The sequence below is a fragment of the Lutjanus erythropterus genome, chromosome 19, assembly GCF_056507025.1.
Source record: "Lutjanus erythropterus isolate fLutEry1 chromosome 19, fLutEry1.hap2, whole genome shotgun sequence".
NCBI classification, from domain to species: Eukaryota; Metazoa; Chordata; class Actinopteri; order Lutjaniformes; family Lutjanidae; genus Lutjanus; species Lutjanus erythropterus.
In genome coordinates this window covers 15136074-15163684 of record NC_139335.1, presented here as the reverse complement: position 1 = coordinate 15163684, position 27611 = coordinate 15136074, and the positions used below count along the sequence as shown (strand labels likewise).

The 27611-nt window shown below is 39.7% G+C and overlaps 2 protein-coding genes and 2 pseudogenes across 4 annotated transcripts in view; 2 read left to right on the top strand and 2 right to left on the bottom strand.

The window, feature by feature from the left end:
- abca3b (ATP-binding cassette, sub-family A (ABC1), member 3b) overlaps positions 1–4983 on the top strand; it is a 36361-nt gene extending 31378 nt beyond the window's left edge. The window contains exons 23-31 of the mRNA XM_084743473.1: positions 171–329; positions 765–937; positions 2029–2163; positions 2297–2491; positions 2620–2807; positions 2915–3085; positions 3687–3883; positions 4101–4174; positions 4705–4983. Of these exons, the coding sequence (XP_084599599.1) occupies positions 171–329; positions 765–937; positions 2029–2163; positions 2297–2491; positions 2620–2807; positions 2915–3085; positions 3687–3883; positions 4101–4174; positions 4705–4836 (1424 nt within the window). The 3' untranslated portion in view covers positions 4837–4983. The remainder of the gene's footprint in view (positions 1–170; positions 330–764; positions 938–2028; positions 2164–2296; positions 2492–2619; positions 2808–2914; positions 3086–3686; positions 3884–4100; positions 4175–4704) is intronic.
- A 4680-nt stretch (positions 4984–9663) lies between these two features.
- LOC146309506 (cytochrome P450 2K1-like) lies at positions 9664–12522 on the top strand (annotated as a pseudogene). The gene is made up of 6 exons (XR_014772431.1): positions 9664–10227; positions 10325–10488; positions 10753–10984; positions 11401–11521; positions 11621–11762; positions 11858–12522. The product of XR_014772431.1 is annotated as a cytochrome P450 2K1-like (transcript).
- A 2327-nt stretch (positions 12523–14849) lies between these two features.
- Positions 14850–17927, bottom strand: LOC146309505 (cytochrome P450 2K1-like; annotated as a pseudogene). Its single transcript, XR_014772452.1, has 6 exons — positions 17154–17927; positions 16909–17069; positions 16047–16226; positions 15815–15956; positions 15531–15715; positions 14850–15399 (listed from the first exon to the last, which is right to left on the bottom strand). The product of XR_014772452.1 is annotated as a cytochrome P450 2K1-like (transcript).
- Positions 17928–20046: 2119 nt separating this feature from the next.
- Positions 20047–25401, bottom strand: LOC146309504 (cytochrome P450 2K1-like). The gene is made up of 9 exons (XM_084744451.1): positions 25106–25401; positions 24827–24989; positions 22083–22232; positions 21842–22002; positions 21233–21412; positions 21001–21142; positions 20717–20901; positions 20444–20585; positions 20047–20350 (listed from the first exon to the last, which is right to left on the bottom strand). Exons 1-9 carry the CDS (start codon positions 25316–25318, stop codon positions 20160–20162), a joined length of 1527 nt encoding a protein of 508 aa, XP_084600577.1. The 5' UTR covers positions 25319–25401; the 3' UTR covers positions 20047–20159.
- Between the last annotated feature and the right edge of the window lie 2210 nt (positions 25402–27611).

The window sequence follows — 27611 nt, the reverse complement described above, 5'->3', positions numbered from 1 at the left end:
CTCCAAAGGTCAACACGGGGAGACAGCAGTGATAACCACCGCAGAGTATCAAATATAGAGGGACTGACCACAAACTCGGGAGAAAAATGTGGGAAAATGTTTGAAAAGAAAATAAATAAATGTTTCCTTATGATTCCTGTTGATGTACTTTTTATGAATTCCCTCTCCAGCATTGCACCTGCAGCACCTTTCGCACTTACTGGATAAGGTGTTCCTGATCTTCCCAAACTATTGCCTGGGCATGTCCTTCAGCCAGTTCTACCAGAACTACGAATTCATCTCCTTTTGCCCGTCCAGTATCATCAGCCAAGCAGTGTGCAGCCACTTTAGTAAGTACTGCTTAGATGTAAGCTCACATTACTTTTTCTACAGAGGTGGTATAGTGTATACTCTTAGTGGTTGCACTTCATTCTACAGTTCACTACTAAGACGTAATGAGCTGCACTTTGTACCAAGTTGGCCAAAACAAAAACTAGAAATAAATGTTCTATATTAGCCAGTATTGGACCCATATTAGAGAAATTTCAAAGGATGAGATGAGAAGGGAGTATTTCAATATAGCATGTTTCATTAAACTCTGATCATGGTCATGTTATGATTTATTACAGTAAATACATTACAGATTTCTCCTTTAAATCCAATTCCCCCTGTTTTGAGTCATCAGGATCGACACTAATGTGCCGGATTTCTTGTGTAGATGCTGCAGATATCTGCCCTTGATTTATGTGACATAAGTGAGTGTTTTTTTTTTTTTTTGGTTCTAGACATCACGTACCAGACAAACTACTTCTCCATGTCAGAGCCTGGTGTGGGACGCTTCCTTGTGGCCTTTTCAGTGCAGGGTTTAGTCTTCATTATTCTGCTGTTTGTCATCGAGCTGCAGTGTTTCCGCACTCTCCGCCGACTCCTTACCTCCCTGTGCAGAAGACGCAAACAGGTAGGGGAATTGTGTGTTGAGTGGTGAACAAGGCAGCGTTTGTCTTTTTCTGGGGCTCCTTTTGTTTAGGCTGGGAATTTCCTTGCAACCACGCCTTGCAATGTGATGAAGTTGTCTCTGAGAAACTGTTTTCGAAGTGTAGTTAAATATATTCAAACTGAAAGTCTGAAAAAGAGAAGTTTCTAATTACAGCTTGAGTATTGAGTTTTAGATCCTCAAAATGAATCGTCTGTGAACATCAGATATGATTAAATGTACTGTGAAAATTGTTAACACTCTAAAAAAAGGAAACTTTAACTCTGAAGCAATTTAGACAAATTGCTACTGGGCTGGTTCATATTAGGTTGAATACCAGTTGGCAACATTATTTGCTCATTAAAAGAGGTCTAGCAATTAGTACTTTGGTTTGTGAGTTTTCAAAGCAGTGTGAGACTAATAACAGGACAGCAAAGAAGCCAAATCATCTGCCCCCTGTGATCAGGTGCATCTGTTGACTGATTTATGATTAAAAAAAGGCACAGGTTTTTTTTTTAATTTAAACTTATTTAACCATGTAAAGAACCGGTTGAGATAAAGTCTTTTTCAATGGTGATCTAGCCAAGAAGGCAGCAAAGTTACATGTCAATCACACACATGCAATAAAAAAACAAAGATACAGAGATGATGAAGGGTCGACTCAATCAGTCAACTGAAATTTTTTTAATGCACTTTTCATAATGCAATTCAAAGTGCAACTAGTTCCTAGATGAAACTGCTCACAACAAGGTCTGTGGATTATCTTAACTAACTGGGTGTTGATTTCTGCAAAGAGACACTGGTAATGAATTTTTCAAATTTATTTTTTTTGGTGCTTTGAGCCCCTCAAGCCGATTGCCTTTATGTTAACTTATATGCAAGAGAAAGAAGACATCTCTACCGCTGATATCTCTAGCAAATATATATTTTAGATTTTTGGGTGAACTGTCCCTTTAAAATACCCGTTGACATGTGCTCTTGCTGAGATCTGTGACATCACCTCTTTCACTGTGACATGGGGTCAGTGCCTTCCTTTCTGTTGTTGATATTTTCTATCATGCATATGTGTGTGTCAGTTACCTCTAATAGAGGATGCAGCCCTGCTTCCAGAGGACAGGGACGTGGCCGAAGAGAGGAAGAGGGTCCTGGAGTGCCAGCCAGTAGTAGAGTCTATGGTTGGTAGCCCGCTCATACTGCAGGAGCTCAGCAAGGTATGAAGCACAGGAGTCTCCTTCCCTTGTACGCATTTGTAAGACTGAGATAGAGACCCTCAGTGTTGAAATGTGTGTGTCTCTTTGAGATATAACAAGTCAGCACAGACCCACCGTTATCTCCCCCTCTCAGGTGTACAGCAGCGGGCAGAATCTTCTGGCTGTGGACAGGCTGTCTCTAGCAGTCGGGAAGGGGGAGTGTTTCGGCCTCCTGGGCTTCAATGGAGCCGGCAAGACCACAACCTTTAAGATGCTGACAGGTGATGAGAGCGTTACCTCTGGGGACGCCTACATTGATGGATACAGCATCCTGAGGGACATTAAAAAGGTGAGAGCGGTGGGAGGAGGAAGGAAAGGACATTTAATTAAATAGATTTCAGTAGTTTGGACTTAAGTTGACTGCACTGCTTTCAAAAGGCCAGGATTTGAAAGAGGATGTTTATCTCTGGATTGCAGGTGCAGCAGCGCATTGGGTACTGTCCTCAGTTTGACGCCGTGTTGGATCACATGACAGGAAGAGAAACTCTGAGTATGTACGCCAGGCTCAGAGGAATACCAGAGAAGTATGTGTCTGGCTGCGTGGAGAATGTCCTGAGGTCGCTGCTGCTGGAGCCTCATGCTGATAAACTGGTCCGCAGCTACAGGTACCCGTCTCATTCCTTTCTGCCATATAGTTCACACATTAGCCTGAATAATGCTCTTTTTCTGTTGAGCAAGTGTGATGATAATGTGTCACCGTCAACATATGCAGTGGTGGTAACAAGCGGAAGCTGAGTGCGGGCATAGCTCTGATCGGTGGGCCTCCGGTCATCTTCCTGGACGAGCCTTCGACCGGGATGGACCCTGTGGCCAGGAGGCTGCTGTGGGATGCTGTTACACGCACGCGGGAATCTGGAAAGGCCATAATCATCACTTCTCATAGGTGAGCTTTATACTATCTGTTGGGTATCAGGAGTGGTGCGTTAACAGGCACATTTGAGGAACTGATACTTGAGTATTTTAATTTTCTGCTACTTTATACCTCTACTTCACTACATTACTTACATGCATTGCTTCTGTATTTTGCTAAAATTTTAAACTGTAAAGTTAAAAGTATTAAGTAGCCTACAGTGACAATATTCAAGTTAAGCAAAGGACCTCAAAGACCACTTAAGTACATTACTTGGGTAAATGGACTTAGTTATATTCCCCTACTGGAAATCAACACTTATTATGTGCTTAAAAATGCATTATTATAGATGAAACTACCTGCCATATATAAAGTAGTAAAGTATGTCGACATACATAGGTAAAATGGACAGGTTTTTGCATAACAACTGCAGTTATGTTTTATTGCCAGTATTAATGTACTTTTACTAAAGTAATGTTTTTGCTTGTAAAGGAGTATTTTTTACAATGTGGTACTGTTCGTTTGACTCAAGTAAAAGGCAGCTTTATTACAATATATATTGTAAACATGAAAAGCAGAAGAAGTGCGGATGCTTACGCCTTCCGCTCGTTTCTCTGTTATGTTCCCTCACCAGTATGGAGGAGTGTGAGGCCCTGTGTACCAGGCTGGCGGTGATGGTCAACGGTCAGTTCAAGTGCCTCGGGAGTCCCCAACACCTGAAGAGCAAGTTTGGCAGTGGCTACACCCTGCTGGCTAAAGTTCACATAGAGGCTGAGCTGGAAGACAGTGACCTGCAGCTATTTAAAGACTTCATTGAAAGCACTTTTCCAGGTCAGAGACACACAGTGTGTAAAAAGTGTGTTTACCACAAGAGTAACCATAAAAATAAGGCCATAACTGTAATTGTGTTTTATGTGCTGATAACTAAAAACAACCTTAGTTCTCTGTGAACTTTCAGGATTGTTTTGTGCTCTTGCTGTTGAAGTGATGTGCAACTGTGAAAGAACATGAAAACAAATCTAACGATGTGAAATTTCTCACACAACAGGAAGTCAACTTAAGGATGAGCACCAGGGAATGGTGCACTATCATCTGACTGACAAAACACTTACCTGGGCTCAGGTAACTGATTTTACAGAGATACATCTTTGCACTTTTGCTGTGTAAGAGCTCCCTCCAGTGGACACAATACTGCACAGTAATCTTAAACAGTGTTCAGGAGATTACTTTTTTTAAATGAAATGGGTTCCAGATTTGTAGATACCCTGTTAAAACTTTTATTAGTAATGTAACTATTTTAAGTCACCCACTCTTGAGAACTGGAGAACCTAATTGCTGTTGTATTTCGCACAAAATGAAGATGACTCTACTTGAGCCTTAAAAGATGACACATTTAGAAACACGAAACATGTTTTCCTTTAATTTGTCACCAAACCTAATTTTGGTTGTTTATAGCACAATAACATCTGATTTAATCTGATGAAGAAATGAAATAATCATTTTGAGTATATATACTATATATATAAAATATGTAAATACATAGACCTAGTTTACCACAGCTGTAAGGTGCTGGAAAAATTTGAAAATGCACCTTGAAAAAGCTTGAGAAGTGCTTGAATTTGTGCTCTTCCTCCTTGTTCACTTGCACTCAGGTGTTTGGCACTTTGGAGGCAGCCAAAGAGAAATACCGCATCGAAGACTACTGTGTGAGCCAGATATCACTGGAGCAGGTGTTCCTCAGCTTTGCTCAGTTCCAGCACTGCACGGAGACTGGGAGGAAGTAAGTGGAGCAAGGAGTCCGTCCATCCATTGTCCATCTTCTACAGCGTGCGTGTGTGTGTTGGACCTGCGTACATAGACTTGCCTCAGTTACACAGCAGATGTGTACACAGGCTGGAGCAGAGGGTGGTGTATCTCCAGCTCCATTTTTACCTTAACCACACACACACACATACACACACACACACACACACACACACATACTGGGCCAGTCGCCAAACATCCAACTTCAGCATTTCTACTACTGTATCACGTTGGTGTGTCTTTGTTGGGTCATTCAAGCCGTTGTTATTGTTGTTGTTGTGTGACGAGAAAGTAGGAGAATTGGGATTACGACGTGTGTACTGCACCTTGTTTAGTGAGGAAAATAATGATAGCACTCACTAGATACTACCACTACTCTGAAATGACACTTCCAGGCTCCCGTCCTTTTTTGCTCTGTGCTCCAATAACAGTTGAGCAGGCTTGGTACCTGCTGGAACCTCGGTCACTGTTCTCCTTTCCTGTTTCCTGTTATGTGCGAGACTCGTCTAAGTTTAAAAGAAAACCTAATTTTGAAAATGTTTAAATGACATTGCTGTTGCACTTGTAAAAGTCACATCTTAAGACAGCTTATGTCAACAAAATCCTGGCTACCTACTATTCTACATCAATATTAGCTGGCTAGTTAGCTAGAATTTGTGCTTTGTAGGAAAATGTTAGCTAACTAGTTAGATAATCTACATCAATTGTTTATCTAGTCATGTCTTAGCTATGTTTTTTCTAAACTTATTTAATTTATCTCTGTTATTTCTCTTTCCATTATTTGAAGTTCTTAACCAAATGTCTTACTGTTACTATTATTATTGTTCTTCCTTAATTTTGATGATTATTTGTTGGGATGCTGGGATTATGGGATGGGAGGGGACCTATAAAGCTGTTTGATACCTCTGTTTCTATCCTATTGAGACGTAACTACTGTTTAGGGACTACAAATCGATAAAGGATATTTTAAAAAGGTTATCTGATGGCTAATGTTATCAAAATGCTAGCTAACTAGCTAGCCAGCTAATCTACATCAGTAGTTAGTTAGCATTTTGCTTACATTAGCTTAACTTCAGATGTGACTACATGTGTTTCTTTTCAACATAGATGAGCCTCGCACATAGCATATCTAAGAACAGGAGAAGAGAAAGTTGACAGAGCTTCTGGGTACCAAGCTGGCTAAACTGTTATTGGAGCACAGAGCAAAAAGGGGCGGGACTTATGGAGGGTCAGTTGTGTGTGTGACAGGGTTTCTTTGTGTGTACAGCTTGTCTTTTTTGTTATTTATGATTTTATTTTATTACTTGATTATGTTTCCAAGAATTTGTGCTTTTTTTGTGATCAGAGAATGAACCACTCCATTTGATACATTTATGAAATCGTTGCACACCTTTTGCGCCTTATCTAACTAATGAGGGTTCTTGTTTCTTTATATTGCCCTATACAAAATGCCTGGTTATCCTTAAGAGCCTCTTGATGTTGTTGCCAGATGTAAATAATGTGACGTGTTCATGGTACTTAAAACCACTTTACTCATTCAGACCAGAGCAGAACATTTACTCATTTAAAGACTGTTTTGGGCACATTAATGAATGCATGCGTAGAATACGATTTACAGAGTGCATGATGCTGAGAGAGCAGAGAGCTGCTAGCGATTACTAGAAGACCGTCCTTATTGAGGGTTAATCCTCAGAGTACATTTAGTCCAGTCTGAATACATTTAGTGCTTTAATGCCTCCATTTTTTACAGTTCTGTTTTTGCTGCCAAACAAGTTACAGCAACAGTGTGTCACCATGTGGATATCCAGCCATCATATCTAGATATAAATCATGTGTGATGCAGTTAAATGGGAGGTCTTCAAGTTGTATCAGACAGCATGTGATTGATCTGGACCTAGAACAGTAAGACTGCAATGACCTCCAAGGTGTTTTTGTACATTTATTTTCTGTCATCTTGCAGCTCTCCATTTCACACAGTACACCTGTGTATGTGAATGTGTAAAAGATGTGTGCATGTGTGAGTGTGTGTGTTTGTGAGAGAGAGAGAGAGAGAGTATGGCAACTTAGGATCCCTGAATTAATCCAGACTATACTTAAACAGTGCTATGATAGTCCTTAAATATTAAAACCAAGAGATTGTTATTGTGCAGTGGATAAACTTTACTGCTGTGTCATCGTTCGTGTGGAGCGGCACCTTCAGGGAACGCCAGGAAATGCAATAAAAAGGCCCAGCAATGGTGTGGACAGTCAAACATAACTTTTGAGTCCTCTGCATACAAACAGATGCCTTGTTCTGAGGAAGAATGATCAGCGCGATGTTTGTTCCTCTTTCATTGGGATGTGCTACGACATGGACCTCATTCAGAGCCTGCCCAGCTAATCACATTCTCCAAGCCTTGTTTGTACTTTAAAGAAGAAGATTTGTTTATTATGCAGGAATATATTGAATAACATTTGAAGCCCCCCCCCCCCCTCATAAAAAATAGAAATAAATTCTCAGTCTCCTTTTCATCCATGTTAAAGATCAATATTATAATCTGGGATGAACTGGTGTGCAGATGACATTCCAGAAAAAAATCACTCTGACTTCACATAAGTGAGATGAATGTATTTACCCTCTTACACGAAAGCAAAAAGCACTCACATTAATCAAGCTTCATATGATTTACGGCGCTTTCATCACGTCACCAGACATGTGTGTGAGGAAAAAAAAAGACTGACATTCCAGAAAGACATGGATATGTGGCTTGTTGATCTTTAAAGGATTTAACCTCTTAATTTTGACTTTCGTTACATTTGTTTGTGTATTTGCACAATTTATGTCTCATTACACGTATGACTTGAATGGATTGCAATGTTAGATACGTAGATTGAGGAACAATGAAAAGGTTTGTGCTGCTGATATTGAAGGATTGCGTTATGCTGAAACACAGTGTATCATATTTAAAAAAAAAAAGGGAATTTACATCATTGTAATTGTGTACTGTACTGTACCATGAAACTGACCTTGTCAACTGTATGTATCGCTATTCTTTTTAAATTAAATAATGCTCTATGCAAATGGAAGCAAATACCAGAGCCTGGTCTCGTTCTTTCCAAGTGGCACTTCAGATCTTTCTTGAATTTATTTGCATGACAGGATAAGTGGGGAAAAATATACATATTTTACCCTTAAAAGCATCAAAGTTGGTATTTGAGAGTCAAACAAAACACAACTGACCTTAAAAAAGGCCTAAAGCATATGATGACAGACCAACCAGCCAATCTGTAAGACATTAAGCTCCAGTGTAACAAAACTGTTGAATTAAAAAAACTACTTTTACATTTTACGACTGAGCTGAGGCCTTGAATGAACACTTTTTTAATGTAGCTTTGGTTCTTTTGATATCATGAAATGTAAGTATTGTGTTGTTTTTAAAAATGTGCAAAAGTAGCCATACTTGGATACTTTTGACAACCTTAGTCTGGAGCTGCAATGATTAAATTCTCTGTTTTACTAACCTTTTTAAAAATCTGTGTATAGGGGAACCGATTTTTACAATTAGAGAATGACAGAATCACTTCAGGCCTACAACAATGATGAATGAAAATACATTTTTCATTCATTCATTATTCATTTCCATGTATTTATTTGTCAAAGCCACTGTGAGCCACTGCAGCGGGGTTTTTATCTTACTCTTTTTTGTTATTATTCTAATGCTCTTTACACTTCCTGGAAACAGTTCTTGCATGGTCTGCATGACACACTGTCCTTGATGCTCTATAGTACGAGTCATGTGAGGCCCGTAGTACCTAATAAATGTCTTTTTTCAAGATTTTAGAGTGGCCTTTTATTGAGACCAGCTGAAGGCACACTTCTGCTAGAGGTGGGTGGTATTTCAATTAGATGTATTTAAAATGTGTACATAATTGCTTTGGGGTATTTTGTTATTTTGTTATACTTTGCTTGGCAGAAAAAAAAAATGTAATTTGTAACTAAATATTTTAGAGCTTTTATTTTTGTATGTGAAATACCTAAAATACAGCTTCTTATTTATGATGAACACTTACAGAGACTGGCTGTGAGAAAACCATGCAAATATTTCATTTTATTTTATTTTATTTTATTTTAAGATCCGGTTACCAAAAGGATTGATTGCAGGTACTGTTTAAGTGGGGAAGTCTTGATAGTATTTGGTACTGGGTTATGCCATGGGGGAGAGGCAGTGGGGGAGCTGATGCCTGCTTCAAGTGTGGAAAAATGGGACACTGGGCAAAGACCTGCCCTCACAATGACAACCAGGCTGATTGACTAGCAGAGGAACTGAGGACAGGGACGGAATCATCTAGATTTGATGCAGGGACAGAAACAACAGATCAGCCTACACATCAGAAGCATGAGAACACTAACACGCACCATGCGACGTACAGATAGTCACAGAGCAGGCCACTAAACATCTTGAGTCTACACAGAAAATGGGCGAAGAGAGAGTTGTTGAGCTTTATGCTAAATATTCACACAAGGCTTACAAACAAATGTCAAAGCTAATGATTACAATACACGGTAACAACACCACTTTTCTGGACTCAGGAGCCACAGAATCACTATTCACACATGATGAGTTTGATCCTAAGATGAGCTCAAATGCTACAAACAAGGTCTTGATAAAGATAAACACAAGCTTGACTAGTTGTACTGGTTGAAAACAAACTCACTCTTGTTTAGTGTACCACATCCTGACACTCATGTTTCTTTGGTAGGAACACAAGTTGGCAAGACCTTGGTGCCTTATCCTCCCTTTCCCAAGTGTATTTAACCCTGTGTCCTTACTCTCTCGTTGGTTTGGCTTTGTCCTAGTGTGCTCCTGGTTTTCTGTTTGCTTGTGTGTTTCGGTTCCCCCCTGTATGGATTTTTTTTTTTTTTCAATCCTGCCTGGATTGAGGACTCTTCTGAGTTATTCATGTAAGCTTTTGTTGATCTTTTGTTTAGTAAATCTCTTTTGAACTGCTCCTGTCTGTCTGCATGGTCTGCATTTGGGTCCAACCCCGACTATTCCTGAACCCATAACAACCAGAGCACAAATTGGCAGAGAAATCATCATTAATTATTTACCAGAGCAGTACAAGTTATTCAGAGTGGTGTCCATTTAAGAGTCAACAGGACATTATCAACAGCAGAACAAATGTCTCTTATAGAGGATTTTGTTTTCTTCATCTCCTCCAGTTCCACCACTCTGCTGGGGGCTGTTGTTCTCCTGCTTGTTCTCTATCTTGTTTCCAGTGGCTTCAACTCCTCGAAAACATGGAAGGAGCCTCCAGGACTGAGGCCTCTTCCACTGCTTGGCAACCTGTTGCAGCTTGATCTCAAGAGACCCCACAAAACCCTCTGTGAGGTGAGTTTCACACTCTTATCCTGAAATAAATGTATGTGGAACACATTTAAAGTTCTTTGTTATGACTCTTGTCCCTGTAATAACCCTCATCCCGCAGCTTTCAAAGAAATATGGATCTGTTTTTACTGTGTACTTTGGAACCAATAAAGTGGTGGTCCTGGCTGGATACAAGGCAGTCAAAGAAGCTCTGGTCAGCAATGCACAAGTTTTTCGGAGATCGAGATATCACCCCTGTATTTTACGACTTCACTAAAGGTCATGGTATGTCTTCCCTTTACAAAATCTTTAAAATATACAGTATTTTTTACGTGTCAGCACTAACCCAGATAATAAAAATGAACAATTACAGCAAAAGCAAAATCACAAATAATAATTGTATTTGTCATATAATGGTGTTTTTATTATCGATTTCAATGTTCAGTCTTTTAGTTCTTTATTGGTTATATTTAGGTGAATAACTGAATCATATATTAACATATATGAGGAGTGCACCTTAATTTTAACTTGCATGTCATTGTTTAATAGGGATTCTGTTTGCAAATGGAGAAACATGGAAAGAGATGAGACGTTTTGCCCTCACCACCCTGAGAGACTTTGGGATGGGCAAAAGAGTAGCTGAGGATAAAATCTTGGAGGAATGCCGCCATCTGATCCGAGTATTTGAAGAGCATGAAGGTGTGCATTTCATTTATTTATTATTTGAACCAGGGAAAACCCATGAGACCAAAGTCTCATTTCCTTGGTGCCCTGGTTACAAGTGATAACTTTGAATACCATGTATTATGATGTTTTAATTGTTTTAATTGTCTTTTTATGGTTTCATATTTTTAAAGGTCAAAAAACAATACAATAACATGAGCCATCAAGAGACCTCTCTTCATTGCCCAGTCTGGCAACTAAGGAGGGGACAGAGTCAGACACATGACTAAATATGTACGGTGGGAAACTAATCAGGGCAGGTAAAAACAACTAGTGATCAAAAAGCAGAGGGAAAAAGACAAAGACAAGAACTTAAGCCAGAAAGGAGATGGAAGGCAAGAACCTCAAACTAAAACAGGAAATAACTAACAAAAAATATACAAATATGCGATATACAAAAATAACAAATGACATCACGTAGGTCCTTAAGAAATACAGAGTGATAATTCCTCTAAAAAAATGTTAAAAAAAAAAAAACCTGCCATACACTGATGCTGTCATCCATGAGACACAGAGACTGGCCAACATTGTTCCCATGGGTATTCCTCACAAAACCAGTAGAGACGTCACCTTCCAGGGCTACTTTATCAAAGAGGTTGGATGTTCACATCTGTTTCAGTATTTATCGACAAAGAACTTGCAAAAGTTTTATTCTAAAACTTTATAGATAAAACTTCTCTTCTTTTGCCGACAGGGGACTACTGTGTTTCCTCTGCTTACTTCTGTCCTGTATGATGAGAGCGAATGGAAGAGCCCACACACTTTCAACCCTTCACACTTCCTGGATGAGGATGGTAAATTTATCAAAAGAGACGCCTTCATGCCCTTTTCTGCAGGTACAACAACTTCATCAGATTTTTCTCATTTCACAGATATCTTATGTACAATTTTGAAGACAGGATTCATTTGTTTCGTCTCTTCGTTCTTGCAGGTTCCCGAATGTGTCTCGAAGAGAGTCTGGCTAAGATGGAGCTCTTTCTCTTCTTCACTTCCCTCCTCCAGCGCTTTCGTTTCACTCCTCCACCTGGAATCACAGAGGATGAACTGGATCTGACACCACCACTGGGCCTCACTGTTGGCCCTTCACCTCATGAGCTGTGTGCAGTCAGTCGTCAATGAGGAAGACAGTCTGAGGAAATAGGGGATGGCTGGCTTCCCTCTGCTTCTGGGAGAAAGCTCCATTGTGTAAATTTTCAGTAGGGTGACCAGACGTTCTGAAAAATTCAGGACAATCCTGAATTACAAGCAGTTTTCATTAATAATAATGAACAACCTATGAATCTATGAAATGTTATGATAAAATCACTTATGTAAGCTTCAGTTCCTGCTTTTGAATATGTTTGTTTTTGCAAAATATGTATGTTAAGAACATTGTATGTTAAGAACACCATAAAATGCAATGAAATCATATGGCCAAGCAAGGTCATAACTGAATGTGTTGGCGTGAACAGCTGCTTGTATCAACAACCCTCAGCCAAGGTTGATTTTTATGATTAACTGAAAGACCTTCTCAACCACTGCGATTTTAATAAAGATAATTATCATGGGTGATTTTAATGTAACTTGGGATGAGAAAAAGGAAAAATCTCAAACAGATCACAGACCACTATAATCTTAATCTTAATTGATGGAAAAACCCAACAGATAATAATTAATTGTTCCAAACAGGAATTTACATCTTAACAAATAAACCTGAAAGCATCACTAAGACCCGTAACCTCCCGACTGGACTATCAGACCACAATGCCATCTTTAACGGTTCAATAATACCAAATCCTTCCTAGAACTACATCCTGCTAAAAAATACTCCCAAAGAATTAAGAAAATAAACTATAGCTCTGAAAGATCATGACCAAAGTCTTCACCTGTGAGAGAGTACATAACAGCTGTGATTCTTTTCACATGTCAGTCAGGGATTATGGCACCCTTTGTTAGGAAGCAGAGTCAAAAGAAAAGAAAAGGGAATTCCTTGCCATGGCTTGATAATAAATGTAAGAAATTACTGGCATGTAGAGATCAGCTGCTAAAAAATCCCTGAAATGTGGCCCAACCATAGAAAGACATAATTTTACTTTTACGACAAACAAAGTCACCCAGACCCTATGAAATGCCAAAGCTAAATGTTTATGACCATTATTGAAAAAGCAAAAGGAAACAGGAAAATAATCTGGCAATATGAATAAATTAGTCATCTGGCAAAAGAAGCAGGACAACAAAGACCTAGAGCTTAAAATTGAAGTGGCCAACATCACTGACACACTAAAAAGCTCCAAAGCCAAGGATGACTTTGGACTTGACACCAACTTCCTGAAACTTCATAAAAGGCCATCTGAAGAACACCTGAATGATCACCTTTACATCTCATCCAGTTTTGTTTCCGTGACCATCACTCGACCAAAATGGGTTTTTTTCCAAAGTTAAATGTGTCTTGCATAGAAATGCTTGTGTTGGTGCCGTCTTCTTAGACCTAAAGAGGGCCTTTGATACCACTGGCTACTGAGTCCTCCTTTCTAAATGATCAACCTTAAATTTTCCCAAGCAAGCTATTCTATGATTGTTGTAATATGAAAGTTATTTTCAGTTTCAGATTAAGGTTACTTTCAGTAAATTGGAGGACCTGTTTGGGGTGCTGAGGTGAGAGTAGGTCAGGTTATCGTCCCTCTCCCTGGTGTATTTAACCCTGTGTCCTTTTCTCCTTAGTTGCTCGTTCATACTTGTCTTTTGTCAGTGTTTCTTGTATTTTGGTTGCACGTTTTTTCTCCTGGATGGATTTGTTTGGTTTTTTCTTCCCTGGACTTTGATTCTTGCATCTCCTGGAATTTTAGTTGCCTTTATTTGCCTGCCTCTTCAGTAAGTTTTTTGTGTTTGTTTTTTCCCTGCCTTAAATTGATGTAAGCTTTTGTATCTTTTTGTTACTCATTAAATTTCATGGAACTGCTCTGCTCTGTCGCCGTTGTCTGCATTTCGGTCCAAACCTGAAAACCCTCCAGCCTAACAGTTTTGGGTCGGCGCTGGACGACACGCTGAGGGACAGATTAGCGTGTGGCGTTAATGACGCATCCAAAGACGACTCTGGCAAGGATGGTTGACTTGGCAACATCAATGGAAACTGCAATCAAGGATGTAGCAGACCTGCAGCAATTGGTGGTGGAGAAATCTGTTCACAAAGTGCAGCCCGTGGCAGCAGAGCGGCAACTATCTGCTGCAGGAGGATGCTTCAGATGTGGTGGGACCCTGATTGCTGGTTCATAGATACAGTTTGCTTCAACTACAACTTTACGGTGTCCTAACAATCATTTTAATTTGTTTACTCATCATTTATGGGATTTTTTTTTTAATCTAAATGCACCTGTCCCCAACTGTGTCCTTACCGCAATACTGATGTGACACTGATGCCATAGCAATCCAAACAAATCTACTTCCTTTGGAAACATAAGCTACGGTGTTGCCGAATGCACAATTATTACTGTATTTGTACCCTCATTTTAACACTTGTACAATATATGATTTAAATATTATAATTTATTTAGTTTTATTTAGAGTTTTATTTAGAACATTACAAGCAACCAGGTGGCTTTACAACCACAAAACAGATATAGAAATCTAAACTAAAAAAGTGGAAGTTATGGCTCAAATCAACAAGTAACTGCTGCCATGGTCAGGTTCTAATCTCTAAAAGTCCTCTCAGTACACATTGTATTTGTTTGCTCTTGAACACTCCAACATGGTGGCCAGGCAGCTGCACTGGGGCTTCCTTATAGTGAAGATGGCGGCACAGCAAGCTAAAATTTATTTATCTCAAATTGTGCCTGACTTTGCTGAATAATAACATTTAGGATATGCAAGTAATCTGCAGATTATCTGGTCTAAGATGAGACAGAACTGAATACTTTTGAGCCACAGCAAAAAAACAAACCAAAAAATATTAAGATGATTCTGTAGTAAGCAAGATTTGCTGTGGAAAGAATAGCCAGTAGGTCACACACACACAACCTATGGCATGATCTCCCCCAAGTTTAACACCTGGTGGAGATAATAATCAAAAAGTTGCGGCTGTCTTCATCGGTGGCGACTGACAGCACACAGCTCATGAGGTGTAGGGGTGAGGGTGAAGCCCACTTCTGGTGTGAGATCCAGTTCATCCGCTGTGACACCAGCTGGAGGAGTGAAGCGAAAATGCTGAAGGAGCGAGGTGAAGAAGAGAAAGAGCTCCATTCTTGCCAGACTCTCTCCGAGACACACCCTGCGACCTGCAAAAATGAAACAAACAAATCATCACAATTGTTTAATATCTGAAGAAAAAATTTGAAAATTGGATAAAATTGTTGTACCTGCGGAAAAGGGCATGAAGGCATCTCTTCTTCTAAATTTACCCTCCTCATCCAAGAAGTGGGAAGGGTTGAACATGTATGGGCTCTTCCATTCGCTGTCATCATGCAGGACAGATGTAAGCAGAGGAAACACAGTTGTCCCCTGCAGGCAAAGGAAGAAGGTTTGGTGTGTCATGCACAATTTGGAACCAAAGTACTGTTTTCAAGAGACAGAGAGTAACATGTCTAACAAGAACAAATGTATGTGGATTTGGATTGATGTGAGCAACTGACCTCCTTGATGAAGTAGCCCTGGAAGGTGACATCTTGGGTGGTTTTGTGAGGAACACCCATGGAGACAATGTTGGCCAGTCTTTGTGACTCGTGGATGACAGCGTCAGTGTACGGCAGGTTCTTCCTGTCCTCCACTTGGACCTGACGGCTTCCAACCACCCTGCTCAGCTCCTCCTGGACCTGGTCTGGATGCACGTGAAATAGGAATTCAATCTGATGAATATGTGATGCTACTTTAACACGAATTTCATATGAGCATGTGAGCTCGTCATAGCTGAGATGACCTTGAATATGAGGGTACTTGGCCATGAAGAGCAGGCACCACTGAAGTGTATTTGCTGTAGTGTCAGTTCCAGCTGCAAACAGATTCATCACGCTGTAGACCAGATTGTCATCATGATAGTGTGAATCCTTGATTTCAGACTCCTGGTATAACAGAGATAAGAGAGATTATACTTAATGATTAATTTGTACGATCAGTCTCAGAGTGGATTCACTGGAGCTGGGATACGTCACCTCTAGATTTTGCTTACGGGTCAGGAATGCATCAACAAAACATCTGCACATCTCAGGGTTCAGAGTCTCCTTCAGATCTGCTATGATGTTTTTTACATTCCTCTTGTTTTCCTCCACATATTTTATCAAATCCCTCCAGTTCCTAAGAAAAGGGCCCAGCCAAGGAAACATGTTGTATATCTGTAATGGAGCACAATACAAGCAGGCTGATTACTATAGGATTTAGCAGCAACAACAAGTGAGTTTCAGGCTTCACAAAGCCAAGCAAAGTTCCACCATTTGATCAGATTTGAATGAAACACTGTTAATGCTCAGGAGATAGTGCAAGACGTCGCCAGTAAATTTGAACAGAATTACTCAAAAACATCTTGAGTAATGAGCAAATAAGTGATCAGCCACAGTCACTTTCACATATTTTTAGGTTTCATGATAAATGGACAAGTGTTTATTGAGTTATGGCCAATTATCACTAAGCCCTGCCCTTTGCAAAGTTATTTTGATTGATTGTGGCCATGTTTTCAGACCAGTCTTGCTCGTTTTACCTAATTTTGTGTCAATACAGTAAAAATCCAATAAGTTGCTTTCTTTAGCATAAAGTCAATCCTGCAGACTTTTATGGCCCAAGAGGCATTTTTTGAAGAGCATACTGAGCTGGACGTCTGTGTGCAATTTAAAGTCAACTGGGTTTAAAGGGTGAGTGGCCTTTACAAAATGGCATTTTTGGGGCTTAATTACAGCCCCACCATCTGGTGAACTTTGCTCAGATTCCTTGGGAAGGACCTGCACATCATTTCCAGCCCACTTCCATGTCTCTAGCTCATTCCAGCCTAACAAATCCTTAATATGCACAACAATGTACTACCAGAATGGAAGCTGATCCTGCCAGATGGATAATCTGATGGTCTTTTTCCAATATAGCCTGGAAGACAGGGTCTTTGTATCCAATCCTCTTTCCATACGTAAGAGCTGATATAATATTTGAAGCCGCATAATAAATTGCCTGGCTGTTGTTGAAGGCTTTACCTGAGAGAAAAAGAATTATGGACAGTAGTTAGATAGGAAGTGGAAAGTACTGGAGGAACAGTGCTTTAATGAAGACAGCATTACCTTCATATTGTTCAAATTCTTCAATCAGGTAGCGACATTCCTCAATGATTTTCCCTTCAGTAATTCTTTTGCCCATCCCAAAATCTCTCAGCGTAGTCAAAGCAAAACGCCTCATTTCTTTCCACACATCGCCATTGGTAAATAGTATGCCTGGAAACAAAAGAGACTGGCTTATTTAGACAAGAACAAGTTACTAAAAAAGACTCTTAAATGAATTCTTACCATGTCCTTTGCTTAAATCATGGAATATGGGAGTGATCTGTCTGTCTCCAAACTCTTCAGCATGGTTGACCAGAGCCTGTTTGACTGTCTTGTATCCTGCCAATACTATCACCTTCTGAGGTCCCAAGTAGACTGTGAACACTGGTCCATATTTTTTGGACAGCTAAAAAAGGTAAAAGTGAGACTCATAGTCCTAGATATGACATATGAATATAACCACTAAAAGTAAAAGCAATGGATTGAATCACAGACGTAACATATTTCTCACATAAAAAAGAGACTTGTCGAGTCTCTTGAGATCCACCTAAAGCAGGTTACCAAGCACGGGGAGGGGTTTAGGTCCTGGAGGATCTTTTCCGCTGTCTCGGGAGCCGAAGTTGGAATAAAGAAGATGCAGGACCAGCAGGCCTGCAACAGCCGCCAGCAGGGAGACTGAGTTGAAGGACTGGAAAAAGTTTTCCAACATGATCCTACAGTCGCCTGGAAGCTGACTCCTTTCAGGAACACAAATGGTCTGAAGAGTTATCCCCACATTGAGTTCAAAGTCCCCCTCAGTGAAATAAAGAGGTGACTGCAGGTTATCAAAACTGCCTCTGTGTTGGCATTTCCACTGAGATGTTATATGAGGACAAGCTTTCTGGGTGAGTTTGTAGACCTCAGTCCTGCTTTCACCAATTCAACCTGAGTCACACTAATTGCACCAAATAACATCTTAATTTCCTTATTTGATGTCCCATGTTCTTATCCAGATGTCTTTTTCACTCACACACCTCATGCATCAGAAATGTTTTTGATCCATGCAGCTGTTTGTAACAGGAGAGTCACTTGAGAACTGCTTGACTGAGATTGACACAGGATTCGACTTGAATTAGACTGGACACAGATAACTTGAAAAGACTATTTGAATTTTTCCAGGCAGACCAGCAGAGGCTGATGCACGAGGTATCTATCATGGAAGGGCCTAATGTTAGTGCAAAAATAATAAAATCTGGATTTAAGGATTATGTTGTTGATGATGGCTGTAAGAAGATAACAACGGTATACAGTGTCATATGAGAAACACCTTGGTCAGATGGGTTAACAGGCCAAAGAGAGATGGTGTGAGCCTCCTGAAGGGGAACCATGGCAGAGGGCTTAAAAACTGACAAGTATTTTTTTGTTTCATACCTTTGTTCAGTTCAGTTTAGAGCTTGTTAGAGCTGTGAGGCTGCATTATAACATCAGAGCCACTCTCTCCATACATACTCATTTAGGAGGCTTGTTACTGATGCCACAAAATGTCAAATATCAGTATGATTTATAAGGTGTAAGTAGGCTGCAAAAATTGCATTCATGTTCAAAATAAAACTCAACTTTTAACTGATTTAAATGTAGATACTGAGCGGGGTCATCACTTGCTTGACCTGAGCAATGATTTGCTTGATTTATAGCAGGGACTCAACTTGACTTCTCACCACAATGATTTAGGACTTGTTTGAGACTTCAAGATTAAGACTTGATACTTGCACACACACAGCTTACTTGAACCTCTGGCACCAGCTCTGCACATCTTGCTCCCCAGCTGCGTCCAACTGGCATAAACACAACACTTACTTACAATTAAAGTCTATTTTTTTTGACAATATGCAAGTAAATGTGAGGTTGATGTCAGTGAGAGATCAGTTCCATGACCGTGGCTTAAAGGAATTCCTGCTCAGTAACCATGGTAACTCATACCACTGAACTAGCCTGCTCAGTGGTGGGTTAACTGTAAAGCTTAATTGACATGAATTTAAGTGTTTAATTTAGTTCCAAAGAACATATTAACTAAATACAAGTTAAGAAAATCATTTCTCACAACTTTAACTGTCTTCAAAGACCAACAAGTTATTTGACACAGAGTGAACCTGCTTATTTAAAAGCTTAAAATTTATAATTAAGAAAAATAATGAGAAAATAATAATAAACAATAAATGAAAAATAATAAGTTTGCCAAAGTTGTAAATAAGTTATTTCACAGAAATTTCACATTTACCATGTCTATTGCTTTTTGCTGAGATATCTCCTTTTTTTGTTAATTGTGGTAACACTGGCCTTTTTTAATGATGGACCCTTTTATATTCTTTATCTAGTCCAATCTTCAGAGTTTGTACTGCAGTTGAGAAGAAAACTGCTCTCGTTTTCTCCTCTTTTTGTGACATCTTATCCTCTTCAACAATCTGCTGTACTGGGCTGCTTATGTTCTCCGTGCATGCTCTCAATGCAAGCTTGTTTAAGCCTGGCTTAAGTTAGTGTTGACTAGACCAGGCTAAATTGTCTTAGTGGAACGTCTCAAGCCTTGCGTGGAAGTTGAAGTTCACTCATCCACACCAACTGCATGCACACACACACTACCACACTCATGCTACAACCATATGCATTGTGATAATGGAAAAATAGATCAGCAGTATTCACACATATCAATACACAAATATAAGAAAACTGCACACTGTGCACAAAGTTTGGCTTCTCATTTGCTGCTGGATGCTTTGAAATGTGTGCACAGGACAGGACTTATATAGATAGACACTTCAGTTTGGTGTGAATGCTGTCACCATGTGAGCGTGATGCTGACTTGATGTTTGTGATCTAGAAAAGGGGAACGGAAAACTCTCTGACCTAAATTAAGCAACAAGCATAAAAGCTGTCCAGGCCTAATTAAAAATAAACATTTATTTTAAATACTTTAATGACCAATTTTGTGTTTGGTAACAGCCTGATCCCATCGTGCCATGAAAACAAATAATCAAGAAGTTGTGTCTGTCTTTATCTGTGGCGACTGACAGCACACAGCTCATGAGGTGAAGGAGTGAGAGTGAAACCAACAACCGGGGTGAGATCCAGTTCATCCTCTGTGACACCAGGTGGAGGAGTGAAGCGAAAGCGCTGAAGAAGCGAGGTGAAGAAAAGAAAGAGCTCCATTCTGGCCAGACTCTCTCCGAGACACACCCTGCGACCTGCAAGAACAAAGAGCTGTTACAAATTAAACTGGATCATATCTTCACAACTATTAAATATCTGAAGAGAAAAATCTGATAAAGTCGTTGTACCTGCAGAAAAGGGCATGAAGGCATCTCTTCTTCTAAATTTACCCTCCTTGTCCAGGAAATGTGAAGGGTTGAACATGTATGGATTCTCCCATTTGTTCTCATCATACAGGACAGATGTAAGCAGAGGAAACACAGTTGTCCCCTGCAGGCAAAGGAAGAAAGTTTGCTGTATTGTGCACATTTTAGAACCAAAGTACGGTTTTCAAGAGACAGAGAGTAACATGTCTAACAAGAACAAATGTATGTGGATTTGGATTGATGAGAGCAACTGACCTCCTTGATGAAGTAGCCCTGGAAGGTGACATCTCGGGTGGTTTTGTGAGGAATAGCCATGGGGACAATGTTGGCCAGTCTTTGTGACTCATGGATGACAGCGTCAGTGTATGGCAGGTTCTTCCTGTCCTCCACTTGGACCTGACGGCTTCCAACCACCCTGCTCAGCTCCTCCTGGACCTGGTCTGGATGCACGTGAAATAGGAATTCAATCTGATGAATATGCAATGCTACTTTAACTCGAATTTCATATGAGCATGTGAGCTTGTCATAGCTGAGATGACCTTGAATATGAGGGTACTTGGCCATGAAGAGCAGGCACCACTGAAGTGTATTTGCTGTAGTGTCAGTTCCAGCTGCAAACAGATTCATCACGCTGTAGACCAGGTTGTCATCATGATAGTGTGAATCCTTGATTTCAGACTCCTGGTATAACAGAGATAAGAGAAATTATACTTAATGATTAATTTGTACGATCAGTCTCAGAGTGGATTCACTGGAGCTGGGATACGTCACCTCTAGATTTTGCTTACGGGTCAGGAATGCATCAACAAAACATCTGCACATCTCAGGGTTCAGAGTCTCCTTCAGATCTGCTATGATGTTTTTTAGGTCCTTTTTGTTTTCCTCCACAATTTTAATCAAATCCCTCCAGTTCCTAAGAAAAGGGCCCAGCCAAGGAAACATGTTGTATATCTGTAATGGAGCACAATACAAGCAGGCTAATTACTGTAGGAATTAACATAATTAAACAGGTCTTGAGCCTCAGCTGGTTTCATTTAATCAATATATTTGTTTTGTTTTACATTTAGCTGTTAATATTTTAAGTTTTAAATATTCCTAAATTATTGACAAACCCATAAAATAAAGCATTTCTCAGAAACAGCTGAGCAAAGAGGTATAATTCAACCTGATTGAAGGCTATTGAACGCTTGGCCGCCACAAGCCAGTTATCCCTGTGGTAACTTTTCTGACACCTCCTGCAAGACTTTTTTCAGTGCAAAAAATTTACCTAACATTTCATGGATGGCAATATGATATAGTGACTCTCTTAAGCCATATCTCAACAAGTGTTTCCTGTGCACAACAAAATTATCTTGTAATCATCAAGTCACTCCGTAGTACCAGGATGGGAATTGATCCTGTCAGATGGATAGCCTTGTGGTCTCTCTCCACCAGTGCTCGGAAGACAGGGTCTTTGTATTCAAACCTCTTTCCATACATAAGAGCTGATATAATATTTGAAGACGCATAACCAATCACCTCGGTGTTGCTGAAGGCTTTACCTGAGAGAAAAAGAGTTAGAGAAGAGTTAGATACAGAACGTGAGGTTCAAAGGACAGTGCTTTAGTGGACCCGATGTTACCTTTATATTGTTCAAATTCTTCAATCAGGTAGCGACATTCCTCAATGATTTTGTCTTCAGTCATCCTTTTGCCCATCCCAAAATCTCTCAGCGTGCTTAAAGCAAAACGCCTCATTTCTTTCCATGAGTTGCCATTGGAAAATAGTATGCCTGGAAACAAAAGTGGTTGGCTTATTTAGACAAAAATAAAAACAAGTTACTAAAAAGACCTGCAAAAAGGTTTTAATTGGGCCCAAGCAGGTTGTGAAAATCAAATAAGTTACTTGGGGATATGAACCCTGGACATCATGGGCATGTGCATAGACCCTTTTTGAGCAGACATCATGATTACATCACATTGTTAGCTGGAGGAAAAGCAAAGGAAATACTAGAGGGAAATGCAAATCAACTCCAAATAGTAGGCCACATATCCAAGTGAAAATGTCTTCATTCTGTGCAATTTCGTGTCAGAATCAAAATATTGGCTCAAAATTGAAGTTTTATCCCAAATCAGCTACCACTGCCAGTAAAAACACCAAAAAAAACAAAAAAACAGATAATGCGACCAAAAAATCAAAATGAGCTCACGAAATATCAAGAAAAGTAATATTCTCACACCTATTTTCCTGAACAACAACAAAAAACCACAACTGATCACATTCTGCATTTAGGATTCTCTCTTATTGAATTAAGACAAACTTTAATTGCCTCATTAAACATTATAAAACACACTTCAATCTTTTTACTGTTAACAATCCTCAGCTCTGGGTAAGTTGAAATGAATCCTAAATTTGAAATAGATGTAAAAATAGTCTGGCTCGACAGGCTGTTTTCCTCTCACTCGTCCTCCTGGCTCAGTGCACCGTCCTCTAGCCGGTGGGTGTGTACTGTGCAACGCCTGTCACTCTGCAGACCATTAAATTAGCTAAAGAAAATAATAAGCCTCCGAAAACAAAAACAAATGGCAATATATTCATCCAAATTTCCAACACACTGGCATTTGTAAAAAAGATCCATCCATTGAATGGTTTGAACAGTTGATCAGTCTGGTCTCATTGGTTAATGTGAACTTTTTCAAATAACACTTGCAGGCCTGGAGAGTGAAAAGGGGTCTATAGACCACTGATCCAGCTGTGAGGCTGTTCCTCTGGCACTTTTGGCTGCGCTGACTCAAACCATGCCGCTCTGATTTGCATCTCCATTACCACTTTTATTGTGACAAACTGTGCCGCTCAAGATGGACCTGCTCTGGAATGGGGCCAAACAGGTCCAACCCGAGCCAAAGCGGCATGCGGTGACATCTTGCAGCTGTGGCCAACCTGCGACGACTCCCCTTAAACAAGTGTGTGTTGTGATACTCAGGTCACGTGTGTGCAGGAGAGCAGAGACAGACATTTTTAAAAGTCTCTTTAAATTCAGCTCTCAGTACTTTCAGCCCCTAACTGAATTTCTGTGCTTTGAAATTTAGTTTCTGCTGTCATTTGTCATGGAAATGCATGGATGGAGTCAAACCCAGTCAATGCCAGGGCAGCTCATGTGTATGGAAAAGAGGCGCTGGTCAACACAACTGCCACTGACAGCAGCAGACCTTAAACATTAACGTAGTTCTTTATATACATATATATTATATACAACTATTGCGCTGAAGTCAATGAATAAGATATAATATTCTGCTGGTGATGAGTGCATCATAGTGATTTTGTTGAATGGTGAAGAGATCATGTTTCACATGGAATCTACCCAGACAGGCTGAGGCCTGAAGTAACCAGGTGCAGATACTTTCTTGACATCCTCTTTGTCTCCACCCACTGGTTTCTGAGCCATAAGTAACCTCACAAGCAGAAGGCGGAGAGAGGGAACAAAACTTTAAAAATTCACAGTAATTTAACTGTTGGGGATACAATCCTGGCAAAAAGTCACATGCCAACCTGCTTTTCGAACATATTGTCAAAGACTTTGTGAAATTTGTTGAAAGATTTGATAATAAGAGCAATGTCACAGTAGCACAGCTTGTGTCTCAAGCTATTTATGTATAACTTAAGTAATTTTCATAAGTCAGCCTTGTATCTATATAGTTGCAGGACAGTTTACTTGTTACTCCCAGCAGCTCCCTATTTTCCTTCCAAACCTTGTCCATTTTGGGGACATATGCATAAAATGGCTGCAAACCTTTTTTTTTTTTTTTTTTTTAAACAAACAAGTGACACTTTGCTGATGCATGGAGCAGACTATGACATCCCACGTAAAAAGGAACTGAAGCAATCAGCTGTTCACTCGCTCACATTGCTTCCAATAAGGATCCACTTGAGTTCGATCACATTGCTTCTAGTTTGGAAGGTCCACTAGCACAATAAAGTAGTCGATTATGCATGCTCTGCAGCTGGGGTATATTCACTTTGATTTTTCAAACTGTTTGTGGTAGGCGCAAGGCCCTTTAGAGATGTGAGGCCCTATGTATGTGCACACTTTACACATCCTATGCAACAGTTTTAATCTAAACAATGTCTGTGACAATTTTAGTAACATTTGAATGAAAACCTTGACTGCTACAGTGCCACTTTGAGGCCAGTGAGTGTAATTATTTTTTTTTTGCCTAAGTAGTGGAATTTGCAGTCAACATTTGTGTGAATTTTTGCCTCATGATTTTTGCTACATGAACACTTTCAATAGAGAGGAATCATTTTTAAAAAGCCAAAAGATAAGAAGAAAAACAATTGGGGAAACACTGCTTGGACCCATAAAAAAGACTCAAAATATTTTCTTACCATGTCCTTTGTTGAAATCATGGAATATGGGAGTGATCTGTCTGTCTCCAAACTCTTCAGCATGGTTGACCAGAGCCTGTTTGACTGTCTTGTATCCTGCCAGCACTATCACCTTCTGAGGTCCAAAATAGACTGTGAACACTGGTCCATATATTTTGGACAGCTAAAAAAAATGGATGTAGGTAAAAGTGAGAGAAAATTAAAAAATAAATTGACTTCTATCAAAGAAATGGAGAGAATCACATTATTTTAGCACAAGTAACATAAAACATTTCTCACATCAAAAAGAGATTTGTCAAGTCTCTTGAGATCCACCTGAAGCAGGTTACCAAGCAGGGGGAAAGGTTTAGGTCCTGGAGGCTCTCTTCTCTTTTCTTGGGAGCTGAAATTGGAGTAAAGATGCATGACCAGCAGGCCCACAATGGCTGCCAGCAGACAGAGTGAAGTGGACGACTGAAAAAGATCCTCCAACATGATCAATAGCCTGGACATGACTGCGTCTGCGAACACAAAGACTCTGAACGGATGTTCAAAGGTTGGATGAAATCGAGAGATAAATGCTGAGTTGTTACAGCTATGGCCGTTTTGTGTTGTGCTGTTCTACACAGATCTCTTCTTCTGTAGAACTGGGGTCCACACCCTTTTTGGAGGTTGCACCAATCACCTCATGCCTTCAGTACATGTGACTGAACAGATTTTTCATAGATCTAATCAAACTGTCAGTCATGACTAACAATTCAAATGCCAAACACAGGCATGAAATTCTGAGGGAGTGAGAAAAGGTTGAGAACGTTGTTTGAGTCATGAAGGGACACTGGATAATTATAAGATTAAAGCCTAAAACCTGTCTTACAGCTTTTTCTTTGGAAGTAACATAGATCAACTTACTGCTTTGTCCTCACAAGACAAACACCAGGCGGTATAAACACAACTCTAAATGGCCAATAATGATGCTCCATATAGGTGAATGCATAAATAATAAACTGTTTCCTAACATATTAAATTAAAGTGCACCATTTGCACAGATGTCAATCAAAAAAAATAAAAACTAAGTACAAAAGAGCAGCTGTCCGTTTTCTTCTTTTGAGAAGCGTGGTTCCTAAACTCTGGTGTTTAACTTGCATGTCTAACTTTTGTTCAGCCATTACTTTCCCAAAATACACAGTCACACATCTAAACCAAAAATAGACGTAAATAATAAAAACGTTTAAATGAAAAGTCATGCTTGTCATTCATTGCTGTTAATCTCTTACTCATGACCAAAACAGTCAAAGTTAATATGAAAGTGACAATATTGCTGTTAATATAAAGGAATTTGCAAGTGCACTTAACAAAATGTGATGATGAAGACTTTAAATATGTTTTAATAAAAAAAGGAGTGTAGAAAAAAAGCTTACATGCAAGGCAGGGAGGTGAAAACCAGAGATCAAAAACAAACCCAGCAAATGAAACTGATATCTAGAGTATAGGGAATGACAAACTGAGACAGAAACATAGAAACACACGGACTATATAGAGAAGGAACTAATCAGAAACAGGTGAAACAAATGCTAATCAAGAAGGGCAGGGAAAAGACGGAAATAGGAAGTAAAATCACAGAAACAAGAGGGAAGACAAAGACAACAAAATAAAACAGGAAATAACTAAGAAAAAAATCACAGCAGGGTCTCCTCGTCTGTCCACATCCATGCCCCACGCTGTCCACCTGAGGTCGCCTGCTCAGGGGCATTACTTAGATTTGAGGACACGCTTCATCTCTGTAGGGGAGTCCAGGGGGATCCTCTTGTGAAATCATTTTTTTTTTTGCGTAAACAAGCTTTATTTTGATGCTTTTTCAAAATGCATCTTAATGAATCTTAATGACTGAAAAACTGGAACATGTACCGTGAGTAGGAACAGAAAACTACGCAACTGCTATCATTTAACACTTTGACATTAGTTCATTGGAATATTTTTTTTTTTTCACACACTCACTTCATGCAGTCATCCCCACAGTCAGCCCTGTGTGTGAACTGCTCATTGCTGTTCACTGCTTTCACACATTCACTCCTAGTGTTTTGTTTCTGTGGTTTTGGACTTTGCTTATTTCCCCTGGTTTGTGTGTGTGTGTGTGTGTTTTTTTATTTTTATTTTCATTTTTTTCTGCCTACGCCCGGCCTGATTTGTTTGCCGTTTTGGACTGCTTGCCTGTGTATGGTCTTTGGAGCGGAGAGTGACCCCATCAACTGAAGAAGTGACAGTCCTGTCAGCCAATAAGACATGGTTATTTCTATGTATTAGTCTTGCCTCTGTTTCATTCACCGAAGAAACAAAATTACAACATTGTTTTAACACATCTTTAGAGACAAACCACTCAATCAGAAGATGGTTAATTTAGAAGAAGGAGAATTATGCCCGGCGACACTCAGGCTCCCATGCTACCACTGTCCATGACCAGGCAAGATTAGGTTACAACCAGGCCTTGGGAGTAACGGATTACATGCAACAGTGTTACATAATTAGGATACCAAAAAAAAGGTAACTGTAATCCATTATAGTACAGAAAAAAAATATGTAATCACATTACTGGTATATTTGATCAAAACATGGATTACTTAGCAGGAAAAACGGGATATACTACAACTGTGTTATGTGTTTGGTCTTTGGTCTTCTTATATATGTGCTGTAAATTATAACCATCCAATCTCTTTAATAGCCCTTCTTGAGTAGGTTTAGAGGGGGGAAACAAATCATGTTTTTAGTGATAATAGTAAGATTTCTGCCAGAAAGGGCTATTGGCACAACA

What these genes read in the sequence shown, in the direction of transcription:
- LOC146309504 (XM_084744451.1), bottom strand. Translation starts at nt 25,318, where the DNA reads ATGTCCAGGCTATTGATCATGTTGGAGGATCTTTTTCAGTCGTCCACT. An exon ending in TTGACAAATCTCTTTTTGAT is followed by an intron (nt 24,990 to 25,105) that starts GTGAGAAATGTT and finishes CATTTTTTTTAG; the next exon opens with CTGTCCAAAATATATGGACC. An exon ending in CCCGTAAGCAAAATCTAGAG is followed by an intron (nt 21,143 to 21,232) that starts GTGACGTATCCC and finishes CTGTTATACCAG; the next exon opens with GAGTCTGAAATCAAGGATTC.